Genomic DNA, 14,092 nt, shown 5'->3' with positions numbered 1-14,092 from the left:
AGAGGAAATTAACGCAACAGTAAGGAAGGACATTAGCTTGGATGATGTGGAATCTATATGGGTAGAGCTGTGAAACACCAAAGGGCAGAAAACGTTAGTGGGGTTGTGTACAGACCACCAAACAGTAGTAGAAAGGCGGGGATGGCATCAAACAGGAAATTAGGGACTCGTGCAATAAGAGTACAGCAGTTATCATGGGTGACTTTAGTCTACATACTGAGTGAGCTAACCAAACTGGTAGCAATACGGTGGAGGAGAATTTCCTGGAGTGTATTAGGGATGGTTTTCTAGACCAATATGTCGAGGAACCAACTAGAGAGCTGGCCATCCTAGACTGGGTCTTGTGGAACGAGAGGGGATTAATTAGCAATCTGGTCGTGCATGGCCGTTTGGGGAATAGTGACCATAATATGGGGTTGGCGGCAGGAAGTGCCCAGTCACGATGCTCCGGCCATATTGAGATTTGGGCAGTTTTGATGGACCAGTTGGCCTTTTCCTGTCCGTCTATTTCACATATTCAAGGAGCTGACCGAATGCCCCATGGCGAACCTACCTGATAGTCTACCAAAAGCTCAGGGCCCTTGAAGTATCTGGATGCCACCCGTACATTGTACTCCTGCCCTGGATGGTAAAACTCCGCCAGGCCCCAGTCTATCAGTCGAAGCTGCAAGTCAGGAAGAGAGAACACACAGCATAAATCAGGATCAGAGGACACACACTGATGGCTTTCTATGTTGCTCCACACATCATGAGAGGAAGACGCAACACGAATTTCAGGCCGGATCAAGGATAGGAAGCAGAGTGCTGAGAAACGATTCACAGAGTGAATTACAGTGGAGAGGGATTGAGTGCAGGCCAAGAGCTTCCCCAATGGGAGCAAATCACCATCTCCTGGCTGACAGGCTCAGTGGGCAGCTCTCGCGCCTCTAAGTGAGAAGGTTGAGGGTTCAAGCCCTATCTAAGCTGATACACTAAATGCAGTACTCAGAGAGCATTGCACTGTCGGAGGGGCAGTACTGAGGGAGCGCTGCACTGTCGGAGGGGCAGTACTGAGGGAGCGCTGCACTGTTGGAGGGGCACTACTGAGGTAGCGCTGCACTGTCGGAGGGGCACTACTGAGGGAGCGCCGCACTGTCGGAGGGGCAGTACTGAGGGAGCGCTGCACTGTCGGGGGGGCACTACTGAGGGAGCGCCGCACTGTCGGAGGGGCACTACTGAGAGAGCACCACACTGTCGGAGGGGCGGTACTGAGGGAGCGCTGCACTGTCGGGGGGGCAGTACTGAGGGAGCGCTGCACTGTCGGAGGGGCAGTACTGAGGGAGTGCTGCACTGTCGAAGGGGCAGTAGAGGTAGCGCTGCATTGTCGGAGGGGCGGTACTGAGGGAGCACCGCACTGTCGGAGGGGCGGTACTGAGGGAGCGCTGCACTGTCGGAGGGGCAGTACTGAGGGAGCGCTGCACTGTCGGAGGGGCAGTACTGAGGGAGCGCTGCACTGTCGGAGGGGCAGTACTGAGGGAGCGCTGCACTGTCGGAGGGGCAGTACTGAGGGAGCGCTGCACTGTCGGAGGGGCAGTACTGAGGGAGAGCTGCACTGTCGGAGGGGCAGTACTGAGGGAGCGCTGCACTGTCGGAGGGGCAGTACTGAGGGAGCGCTGCACTGTCGGAGGGGCAGTACTGAGGGAGTGCTGCACTGTCGAAGGGGCAGTACTGAGGGAGCGCTGCACTGTCGGAGGGGCAGTACTGAGGGACCATTTTCCATACCTCGGGAGCCTATTATTAACAAAGGCACACATTGATGAGAAGAGTCAACACCACCTCCAGTGCGCCAGTGCAGCCTTCGGCCGCCTGAGGAAAAGAGTGTTTGAAGACCAGACCCTCAAATCTATCACCAAGCTCATGGTCTACAGGCTGTAGTGATACCCGCCCTCCTGTATGGCTCAGAGACACAGACCATGTACAGTACACACCAAGTCGCTGGAGAAATACCACCAACACTGACTCCGCACGATCCTACAAATCCTCTGGGAGGACAGACGCACCAACATCAGTGTCCTCATCCAGGCCAACATCCCCAGCATTGAAGCACTGACCACACTTGATCAACTCCGCTGGGCAGGCCACACTGTCCGCATGCCAGACACGAGACTCCCAAAAGATGGAAAGAAGAAAAGTAAAAGCGGAGGGCAGAGAAACCCAAAGCAAAAATCAAAAAGGGCCACATTACATCAAAATTCGGAAGGGGCAAAATGTGCTAAAAAGACATGCCTGAAGGCTGTGTGCCTCAATCTGAGGAGTATTCGTAATAAGGTGGACAAATTAACTGCACAGGCAGCAATTAATGAATATGATGTAATTGCATCATGGAGACATGGCTCCAGGGTGACCAAGGCTGGGAACTAAATATCCAGAGGTATTCAACATTCAGGAAGGATAGACAGAAAGGAAAAGGAGATGGAGTAGCGTTGCTGTGGAATCTGTATGGGTGGAGCTATGGAATACCAAAGGGCAGTAGTAGTGAGGTTGGGGACAGCATCAAACAAGAAATTAGGGATGCGTGCAATCATGGGCGACTTTAATCTACATATAGATTGGGCTAAACAAAATGGTAGCAATACAGTGGAGGAGGATTTCCTGGAGTGTATTAGGGATGGTTTTCTAGACCAATATGTCGAGGAACCAACTAGAGGGCTGGCCATCCTAGGCTGGGTCTAGTGTAACGAGAGAGGATTAATTAGCAATCTGGTCGTGCGTGGTCCCTTGGGGAATAGTGACCATAATATGGTAAAATTCTTCATTAAGATGGAGAGCGACACAGTTAATTCAGCGACTAGGGTCCTGAACTTAAAGAAAGGAAACTAGGATAGACTGGCGAATGATACTTAAAGGGTTGACGGTGGATAGGCAATGGCAAACATTTAAAGATCACATGGATGAATTACAACTATTGTACATCCCTGTCTGGTGTAAAAATAAAACAGGAAAGGTGGCTTAACCGTGGCTAAGAGGGGAAATTAGGGATAGTATTAAATCCAAGGAAGAGGCATATAAATTGGCCAGAAAAAGCAGCAAACCTGAGGACTGGGAGAAATTTATAATTCAGCAGAGAAGGACTAAAGGTTTAATTATGAGGGGGAAAATAGAGTATGAGAGTAAGCTTGCAGGGAACATAGAAACTGACTGCAAAAGCTTCTATGGATGTTGAAAAGAAAAAAGATTAGTGAAGATTAATGTAGGTCCCTTGCAGTCAGAATCAGGTGAATTCATAATGGGGAACAAGGAATTGGCAGACTAATTGAACAATTACTTTGGTTCTGCCTTCACTATGGAAGACACAAATAACCTCCCGAAAATACTAGGGGACCGAGGGTCTAGCGAGAAGGAGGAACTGAGGGGAATCCTTATTAGACAGGAAATGGTGTTAGGGAAATTGATGGGACTGAAGGCCAATAAATCCCCAGGGCCTGATAGTCTGCATCCCAGAGTACTTAAGAAAGTGGCCCTAGAAATAGTAGATGCATTGGTGGTCATTTTCCAAAATTCCATGGACTCTGGATCAGTACCGATGGATTGGAGGGTAGCTAATGTAACCCCACTTTTTTAAAAAAGGAGGGAGAGAAAACAGGGAATTATAGACCGGTTAGCCTGACATCGGTGGTGGGGAAAGTGTTGGAATCATTTATTAAAGGTGAAATAGCAGCGCATTTAGAAAGCAGTGACAGGATCGGTCCAAGTCAGCATGGGTTTATGAAAGGGAAATCATGCTCGACAAATATTCTGGAATTTTTTGAGGATGTAACTAGTAGAGTGGACAAGGGAGAACCAGTGGATGTGGTGTATTTGGACTTTCAAAAGGCTTTTGACAAGGTCTCACACAAGAGATTGGTGTACAAAATTAAAGCACATGGTATTGGGGGTAATGTACTGATGTGGATAGAGAACTGGTTGGCAGACAGGAAGCAGAGAGTCGGGATAAACGGGTCCTTTTCAGAATGGCAGGCAGTGACTAGTGGGGTGCCGCAGGGCTCAATGCTGGGACCCCAGCTATTTACAATATACATTAATGAGTTAGATGAAGGAATTGAGTGTAATATCTCCAAGTTTGCAGATGACACGAGGCTGGGTGGCGGAGTGAGCTGTGAGGAGGACACTAAGAGGCTGCAGGGTGACTTGGACAGGTTAGGTGAGTGGGCAAATGCATGGCAGATGCAGTATAATGTGGATAAATGTGAGGTTATCCACTTTGGTAGCAAAAACATGAAGGAAGATTATTATCTGAATGGCGGTAGATTAGGAAAAGGGGAGGTGCAATGAGACCTGGGTGTCATGGTACATCAGTCATTGAAAGTTGGCATGCAGGTACAGCAGGCGGTGAAGAAGGCAAATGGTATGTTGACCTCCATAGCTAGGGAATTTGAGTATAGGAGCAGGAAGGTCTTACTGCAGTTGTACAAGGCCTTGGTGAGGCCTCACCTTGAATACTGTGTTCAGTTTTGGTCTCCTAATCTGAGGAAGGACGTTCTTGCTATTGAGGGAGTGCAGCGAAGATTCACCAGACTGATTCCCGGGATGGTAGGACTGACATATGAGGAGAGACTGGATTGACTGGGCCTGTATTCACTGGAGTTTAGAAGAATGAGAGGGGATCTCATAGAAGTATATAAAATTCTGACGGGACTGGACAGGTTAGATGCAGGAAGAATGTTCCCAATGTTGGGGAAGTCCAGAACCAGTGGACATAGTCTAAGGATAAGGGGTAAGCCATTTAGGACTGAGATGAGGAGAAACTTCTTCACTCAGAGTTGTTAACCTGTGGAATTCCCTACCGCAGAGAGTTGTTGATGCCAGTTCATTGGATATATTCAAGAGGGAGTTAGATATGGCTCTTACGGCTAAAGGAATCAAGGGTTATGGTGAGAAAGCAGGAAAGGGGTACTGAGGTGCATTATCAGCCATGATCTTATTGAATGGTGGTACAGGCTTGAAGGGCTGAATGACCTACTCCTGTACCTATTTTCTATGTTTCTAAAGCAAGCGCTCTACTTGGAACTCTTTCATGGCAAATGAGTCAAAGGTGGACAGAGGAATCGTTACAAGGACACCCTCAAAGTCTCCCTGATAAATTTCAACATCCCTACTGACACCTGGGAGTCCCTGGCCATAGACCGCCCTAAGTGGAGGAAGTGCATCCGGGAGGGCGTTGAGCACCGAGTCTCGTCGCTGAGAGCATGCAGAAAACAAGCGCAGGCAATGGAAAGAACGTGCGACAAACCTGTCCCACCCTCCCTTACCCTCAACGGCTATCTGTCCCATCTGTGGTTCTTGTATTGGACTGCTCAGCAACCTAAGGACTCATTCTAAGAGTGGAAGTAAGTCTACCTCGATTCCGAGGGACTGCCTATGAAGATGATGACTAAGGGAGCACTGCACTGTCGGAGGGGCAGTACTGAGGGAGCACTGCACTGTCGGAGGGGCAGTACTGAGGGAGCACTGCACTGTCGGAGGGGCAGTACTGAGAGAGCGCCACACTGTTGGAGGGGCAGTACTGAGGGAGTGCTGCACTGTCGGAGGGGCAGTACTGAGGGAGCGCCGCACTGTCGGAGGGACAGTACTGAGGGAGTGCTGCACTGTCGGAGGGACAGTACTGAAGGAGCACTGCACTGTCGGAGGGACAGTACTGAGGGAGTGCTGCACTGTCGGAGGGACAGTACTGAGGGAGCACTGCACTGTCGGAGGGGCAGTACTGAGGGAGCACTGCACTGTCGGAGGGGCAGTACTGAGGGAGCACTGCACTGTCGGAGGGGCAGTACTGAGGGAGCACCGCACTGTCGGAGGGGCAGTACTGAGAGAGCGCCACACTGTTGGAGGGGTAGTACTGAGGGAGTGCTGCACTGTCGGAGGGGCAGTACTGAGGGAGCGCCGCACTGTCGGAGGGACAGTACTGAGGGAGTGCTGCACTGTCGGAGGGACAGTACTGAAGGAGCACTGCACTGTCGGAGGTCAGACACACACACACCAAGAACAGCCGAGGAGAAAAGTAATTTTAAAAATTGCATCCTTCCTTTGTCTCTTTTGAGAGATATTGTTATACCGAAACCGTGCTCTCAATGAGTCTGAACTTTGATTGGCTGTGGGCAATGTTCCCTATTACTACGTGGCTCAGCCTGGGATCAGCTTTCCCAATGTTAAAGTTCACGCATGCGCGGACCTGTGAATGGGCAGGGAAATTACTGGAACATTGGTTGTGGGTACACGTTTCTAATTGGCTCCCACAAGCTTGCGCTTATTACATAGAAATTACAGCACAGAAACAGGCCATTGGGCCAACTGGTCTGTGCCGGGGTTTGTGCTCCACACGAGCCTCCTCTCACCCCTCTTCATCTCATCAGCATATACCTTCTAATCATTTCTCCCTCATGTGTTTATCTAGCTTCCTCTTAAATACTTAGCAGCAACTAGATACGAGATTCACATTTCATCCAAGAAGTCGGACAGCCATTCCGACAGAAAATAACTAGCCATTTAAAATTAAATCGTAACTCAGTTTTAAATAGCTGTATATCGTTTAAACATTTAGTTTCTAACTGAAACTTTAACTGAGTTGGAGGGACATCGAAACAGGTGGTGGCCATTCAGCCCCTCGACCCTGTTCTGTCATTCAATTAGATAATGGATGAACCGAATCTTAATTCCATCCACCCACCTTGGTTCCGTATCCCTTAATACCCTTTGCCCAACAAAATCATCAATCTCAGTTTTGAAATTTTCAGTTAACCTCCAGCAACCACAGCATTTTGGGCAGAGATCAATCCAGATTCCCACTGCCCTTTGTGTGAACAAGCGCTTCCTGACATCACTCCTGAACAGCCTGGCTCTGATTTTAAGGCTATGCCCCCTTGTTCTGGACTCCTCCCACCAGAGGCCTAGGTCTGGTCAAGCCTCGAGCCCCAGGAGAAACCAGGGGCTCAAGTTATCAACAGCCCAAGCCACTGCCCATGACGCCAATACAATTGAAGCGGCGTGTAGAGCTGGTGTACACACAGGGTATAATGGGTTTCACAGAGGAACTCATCCAGTGCTACCAGTGACCAACACCCCTGTATCGGGCATCACTCCAACTGGACTCCACGTGGGCAGGAGGGGGAGTGGAAAGAGGAGAATATTTATTCCACCCATTTCCACTGCATTAGCAGCAGCTGCCTGATGCGGCCCCATGGCTCTAGGAGGGGGGTCTGGTGCTTCTGGACCTGGAACTCGCTGCCTGGAAGAGTGGTGGATGCAGAAACCCTCACCACTTTTAAGAGATGGTTGGATGGGCACTTAATGTGCAGTAACCTGCAGGGTTACAGACCGAGAGAACCAGGGGTCACAGTCTAAGGATAAGGGGTAAGCCATTTAGGACCAAGATGAAGAGAAACTTCTTCACTCAGAGAGTTGTGAACCTGTGGAATTCTCTACCGCAGACAGTTGTTGATGCCAGTTCGTTGGATATATTCAAAAGGGAGTTAGATATGGCCCTTACGACTAAAAGGATCAAGGGGTATGGAGAGAAAGCAGGAAAGGGGTATCGAGGTGAATGATCAGCCATGATCTTATTGAATGGCGGTGCAGGCTCGAACGGCCGAATGGCCTACTCCTGCACCTATTTTCTATGTTTCTAGAGCTGGTAATTGGGATTAGACTGGATGACCTTTTGTTGGACGGAGCAGATATAATGGTAAGTACTGCAGGGAATCGAATACGGCCAGGGTGATCTCCTGCACTAGTTTCGATCACCTTAATGGGTCGGAGAGGAAATTTTCCCAGATTTTTTCTCCCTAAATTGGCCTGGGTTCTTATCTGGTTTTTGTCTCTCCTAAGAGATCACATGGCTCAGGTTGGGGTGGAGTGTAGAGTGTAGTATAAGGGGTGTTGCAGTTGTGTGAGGCGGACTGGTTGGGCTGGGTGCTCTTTGCCTTTCCGTCATTGTTCATAGGTTTATATGTAACCTTTAGGGCTGCTGACCAAGGACCGTGCGGCTCTTTGTCGGCCGGCACGGACATGATGGGCCAGAATGGCCTCTTTCTGCGCTGTAAATTTCGAGGTTTCTATGTTTCCTTGTAACTGGCCTAGATCAGCTTGAATACGAGATACACATCAGCCCAATGATATACACAATACCTTTCTGTGTTCGTGGTCGATCATCACGTTGTGTGGTTTGACGTCCCTGTGCATAATCCCCATACTGTGACAGTAATCCAGGGCCTGGAGGGGCGAAACGGCAAACAGTCAGCTCATGAGAAGAAAAGAATTCACTATTTCCAACACGCTCGGGACAACTGAAGTGGGTCATTTGGGCCTTACGGTCACATGGGGCGAACAAATAGTATCCGAAAGGTGTCACGGATTTGTTTTGCCAGCTCCAGGGAAGGCTCTAGCTAGACCGCGAGGACCAGGAGGGACCCGGGTCTGGCTCAATGTGCCAATCCTCACTGGGGTCAGGTTCTATATGCCAACCTTCACTGAGGTCAGGTTAAAGGTGACGGCCCTCACTGGGGTAAGGTTAAAGGTGACGGCCCTCACTGGGGTAAGGTTAAAGGTGACAACCTTCACTGAGGTAAGGCTCAATGTGACGGCCCTCACTGGGGTAAGGCTCAATGTGACGGCCCTCACTGGGGTAAGGCTAAAGGTGACGGCCCTCACTGGGGTAAGGTTAAAGGTGACGGCCCTCACTGGGGTAAGGTTAAAGGTGACGGCCCTCACTGGGGCAAGGTTAAAGGTGACGGCCCTCACTGGGGTAAGGTTAAAGGTGACGGCCCTCACTGGGGTAAGGTTAAAGGTGACGGCCCTCACTGGGGTAAGGTTAAAGGTGACGGCCCTCACTGGGGTAAGGTTAAAGGTGACGGCCCTCACTGGGGTAAGGTTAACGGTGACGGCCCTCACTGGGGTAAGGTTGACGGTGACGGCCCTCACTGGGGTAAGGTTGACGGTGACGGCCCTCACTGGGGTAAGGTTGACGGTGACGGCCCTCACTGGGGTAAGGTTGACGGTGACGGCCCTCACTGGGGTAAGGTTGACGGTGACGGCCCTCACTGGGGTAAGGTTGACGGTGACGGCCCTCACTGGGGTAAGGTTGACGGTGACGGCCCTCACTGGGGTAAGGTTGACGGTGACGGCCCTCACTGGGGTAAGGTTGACGGTGACGGCCCTCACTGGGGTAAGGTTGACGGTGACGGCCCTCACTGGGGTAAGGTTGACGGTGACGGCCCTCACTGGGGTAAGGTTGACGGTGACGGCCCTCACTGGGGTAAGGTTGACGGTGACGGCCCTCACTGGGGTAAGGTTGACGGTGACGGCCCTCACTGGGGTAAGGTTGACGGTGACGGCCCTCACTGGGGTAAGGTTGACGGTGACGGCCCTCACTGGGGTAAGGTTGACGGTGACGGCCCTCACTGGGGTAAGGTTGACGGTGACGGCCCTCACTGGGGTAAGGTTGACGGTGACGGCCCTCACTGGGGTAAGGTTAAAGGTGACGGCCCTCACTGGGGTAAGGTTAAAGGTGACGGCCCTCACTGGGGTAAGGTTAAAGGTGCTGACCCTCACTGGGGTCTGATTCCACCGCCAATGGCCACCCTACACCAAATAGAATATAACATAAGAAACAGGAGCAGGAGTAAGCCATTCGGCCCCTCGAGCCTGCTCCACCATTCAATGAGATCATGGCTGAACTTCTACCTCAACTCCACTTTCCTGCATTATCCCCGTAAATAGCCACACTAGATGAGAAAGCCCAGATGGAGGTGGCGGCAGTTTATTTGACATGGAAGACGATCGCAGCCAAGCTTGATCCTGTTCTCACCCAACAGCCACATGTGCTCTCGCCGGAAGAGAAGCCCTGGATTAAGAGCAGGAACCAAGGCTGCTCCCCTCCCACTCCAGCCCACAGCACCCCGCGGCCATTACAAGACCCCAACTGCTGGCCACGTTGGGCTTTACTAACAGCACAAAGAGTCAACCCTACGGTTTTCTGGTCTGTATGGCCAAGCACTATACCGTGCACATCACAATTCTAATAATCCAGAGATCGTGAGTACAAATCCCACAGTGGCAAAATACTCAGCTACATCAAGCCAGGAGAACTAGGAATGGACATTAAATGTTACGCCCACCTCCCAGGAATAAATAATTTTTAAAAAATTGGGGAGTGGACAAACCAGAGTTTCCTGATCAGCAACCTGCCCCAGCTTCAGGCTATCGTAGATCTGGTACAGTGTAATGAGACAGGATCAATAAATGATCTCCTAGTAAAGGATCCTCTAGGAATGAGTGACCATAACATGGTTAAATTTCAAATTCAGTTGGAGGGTGAGAAAGTTGGATCTCAAACTAGTGTCCTAAGCTTAAATAAAGGAGACTACAAAGGTATGAAGGCAGAGTTGGTTAAATTGGACTGGGAAAATAGATTAAAGTATGTGACGATTGATGAGCAGTGGCAGACATTTAAGGAAATATTTCATAACAGGCAACAAAAATGTATCCCAATGAGAAGGAAAGACTGTAAGAGAAGGGATCACCATCCGTGGCTAACTAAGGAAATAAGGGATGGTATCAAATTGAAAACAAGGGCATACAATGTGGCCAAGACTAGTGGGAGGCAAAAGGATTGAGAAACTTTTAAAAGCCAAAGAACGACTAAAAAAATGACAGAGGGAAGATAGATTATGAAATACATAGGTAAAAAAAGGGATGAGGTCCTACGAGACGAAATTAAGGAGCTAGGAGCTAAATTAAAAAGTAGGACCTCAAAAGTAGTAATCTCGGGATTGCTACCAGTGCCACGTGCTAGTCAGAGTAGGAATCGCAGGATAGCGCAGATGAATACGTGGCTTGAGCAGTGGTGCAGCAGGGAGGGATTCAAATTCCTGGGGCATTGGAACAGGTTCTGGGGGAGGTGGGACCAGTACAAACTGGACGGTCTGCACTTGGGCAGGACCGGAACCAATGTCCTAGGGGGAGTGTTTGCTCGTGCTGCTGGTGAGGAGTTAAACTAATATGGCAGGGGGATGGGAACCAACAGGGAGACAGAGGGAAACAAAAAGGAGACATAAACAAAAGACAGAAAAGAGATGAGTAAAAGTGGAGGGCAGAGAAACCAAAGGCAAGAAACAAAAAGGGGCACTGAATATAAAAGGGCTGCAGGATGGGTCAAAACTAAAAATCATGGTTTAAAAACTAGGATGAAAACACTCTACCTAAATGCACACAGCATTCGAAATAAAGTAAATGAGTTGACGGCACAAATCATTACAAATGGGTATGATTTGGTGGCCATTACAGAAACATGGTTGCAAGGTGGCCAAGACTGGGAATTAAACATACGGTTCAGAAAGATAGGCAAGAAGGGAAAGGAGGTGGGGTAGCTCTGTTAATAAAAGATGATATCAGGGCAGTTGTGAGGGATGATATTGGCTCCAATGAACAAAATGTTGAATCATTGTGGGTGGAGATTAGAGATAGTAAGGGGAAAAAGTCACTGGTCGGCGTAGTTTATAGGCCCCCAAATAAAAACTTCAAGGTGGGGCGGGCAATAATCAAGGGAATAATGGAGGCATGTGAAAAAGGAACGGCAGTAGTCATGGGGGATTTTAACCTACATATCGATTGGTCAAATCAAATCGCAAGGGGTAGCCTGGAGGAGGAATTCATAGAATGCATACGGGATTGTTTCTTAGAACAGTATGTAACAGAACCTACAAGGGAGCAAGCCATCTTAGATCTGGTCCTGTGTAATGAGACAGGAAAAATAAACGATCTCCTCGTAAAAGATCCTCTCGGAATGAGTGATCACAATACGGTTGAATTTGTAATACAGATTGAGGATGAGGAAGTTGTGTCAGAAACGAGCGTACTATGCTTAAACAAAGGGGACTACAGTGGGATGAGGGCAGAGTTGGCTAAAGTAGACTAAACAGCGGCACAATTGAGGAACAGTGGAGGACTTTTAAGGAGATCTTTCATAGTGTGCAACAAAAATATATTCCAGTGAAAAAGAAGGGCGGCAAGAGAAAGGATAACCAGCCGTGGATAACCAAGGAAATAAAGGAAAGTATCAAATCAAAGACCAATGCGTATAAGGTGGCCAAGGTTAGTGGGAAACTAGAGGATTGGGAAAATTTTAAGCAACAGCAAAGAATGACTAAAAAAGCAATAAAGGGAAGATAGATTACGAAGGTAAACTTGCGCAAAACATAAAAACAGATAGTAAAAGCTTTTACAGATATATAAAACGGAAAAGAGTGACTAAAGTAAATGTTGGTCCCTTAGAAGATGAAAAGGGGGATTTAATAATGGGAAATGTGGAAATGGCTGAGACCGTAAACAATTATTTTGCTTCCGTCTTCACAGTGGAAGACACAAAAACAATGCCAAAATTTGCAGGCCACAGGAATGTGGGAAGGGAGCACCTTGAGACAATCACTATCACTAGGGGGGTAGTGCTGGACAGGCTAATGGGACTGAAGGTAGACAAGTCCCCTGGTCCTGATGAAATGCATCCCAGGGTATTAAAAGAGATGGCGAAAGTTATAGCAGATGCATTCGTTATAATCTACCAAAATTCTCTGGACTCTGGGGAGGTACCAGCGGATTGGAAAGCAGCTAATGTAACGCCTCTGTTTAAAAAAGGGGGCAGGCAAAAGGCAGGTAACTATAGGCCGGTTAGTTTAACATCTGTAGTGGAGAAAATGCTTGAAACTATCATTAAGGAAGAAATAGCGGGACATCTAGATAGGAATAGTGCAATCAAGCAGACACAGCATGGATTCATGAAAAGGAAATCATGTTTAACTAACTTACTGGAATTCTTTGAGGATATAACGAGCATGGTGGATAGAGGTGTACCGATGGATGTGGTGTATTTAGATTTCCAAAAGGCATTCGATAAGGTGCCACACAAAAGGTTACTACAGAAGATAAAGGTACGCGGAGTCAGAGGAAATGTATTAGCATGGATGGAGAATTGGCTGGCGAACAGAAAGCAGAGAGTCGGGATAAATGGGTCCTTTTCCGGTTGGAAATCAGTGGTTAGTGGTGTGCCACAGGGATCAGTGCTGGGACCACAACTGTTTACAATATACATAGGTGACCTAGAAGAGGGGACAGAGTGCAGTGCAACAAAATTTGCAGATGACACCAAGATTAGTGGGAAAGCGGGTTGTGTAGAGGACTCAGAGAGGCTGCAAGGAGATTTGGATAGGTTAAGCGAATGGGCTAAGGTTTGGCAGATGGAATACAATGTCGGAAAGTGTGAGGTCATCCACCTTGGGGTCCTTGTGCATGAAACTCTTTTTGGATCCTTGTGCATGAATCCCAAAGGTTAGTTTGCAGGTGCAGCAGGTAATCAGGAAGGCGAATGGAATGTTGGCCTTCATTGCGAGAGGGATGGAGTACAAAAGCAGGGAGGTCTTGCTGCAACTGTATAAGGTATTGGTGAGGCCGCACCTGGAGTACTGCGTGCAGTTTTGGTCACCTTACTTAAGGAAGGATATACTAGCTTTGGAAGGGGTACAGAGACGACTCACTAGGCTGATTCCAGAAATGAGGGGGTTACCTTATGATGATAGATTGAGTAGACTGGGTCTTTACTTCTTGGAGTTCAGAAGGATGAGGGGTGATCTTATAGAAACATTTAAAATCATGAAAGGGATAGACAAGATAGAGGCAGAGAGGTTGTTTCCATTGGTGGGGGAGACTAGAACTCGGGGGCACAGCCTCAAAATACGGAGGAGCCAATTTAAAACCGAGTTGAGAAGGAATTTCTTCTCCCAGAGGGTTGTGAATCTGTGGAATTCTCTGCCCAAGGAAGCAGTTGAGGCTAGCTCATTGAATGTTTTCAAGTCAAAGATAGATAGATTTTTAACCAATAAGGGAATTAAGAGTTACGGGGAGAGGGCGGGTAAGTGGAGCTGAGTCCACGACCAGATCAGCCATGATCTTGTTGAATGACGGAGCAGGCTCGAGGGGCTAGATGGCCTACTCCTGTTCCTAATTCTTATGTTCTTATGAAAGTAAACTAGCACGGAATATAAAAACAGATTGTAAGAGCTTCTATTGGTAC

The 14,092-nt window shown here is 48.6% G+C and overlaps 1 protein-coding gene across 1 annotated transcript in view; it reads right to left on the bottom strand.

The window, feature by feature from the left end:
* LOC139264777 (casein kinase II subunit alpha) overlaps positions 1-14,092 on the bottom strand; it is a 101,205-nt gene that overhangs the window by 18,777 nt on the left and 68,336 nt on the right. The window contains exons 8-9 of the mRNA XM_070881896.1: positions 8,158-8,241; positions 554-664 (exon numbers count right to left, since the gene is read on the bottom strand). Of these exons, the coding sequence (XP_070737997.1) occupies positions 554-664; positions 8,158-8,241 (195 nt within the window). The remainder of the gene's footprint in view (positions 1-553; positions 665-8,157; positions 8,242-14,092) is intronic.

The sequence above is a fragment of the Pristiophorus japonicus genome, chromosome 5 (genome assembly GCF_044704955.1).
Source record: "Pristiophorus japonicus isolate sPriJap1 chromosome 5, sPriJap1.hap1, whole genome shotgun sequence".
In the NCBI taxonomy this organism is placed as follows: Eukaryota; Metazoa; Chordata; class Chondrichthyes; family Pristiophoridae; genus Pristiophorus; species Pristiophorus japonicus.
This window is presented reverse-complemented; position numbering and strand designations above follow the sequence as displayed.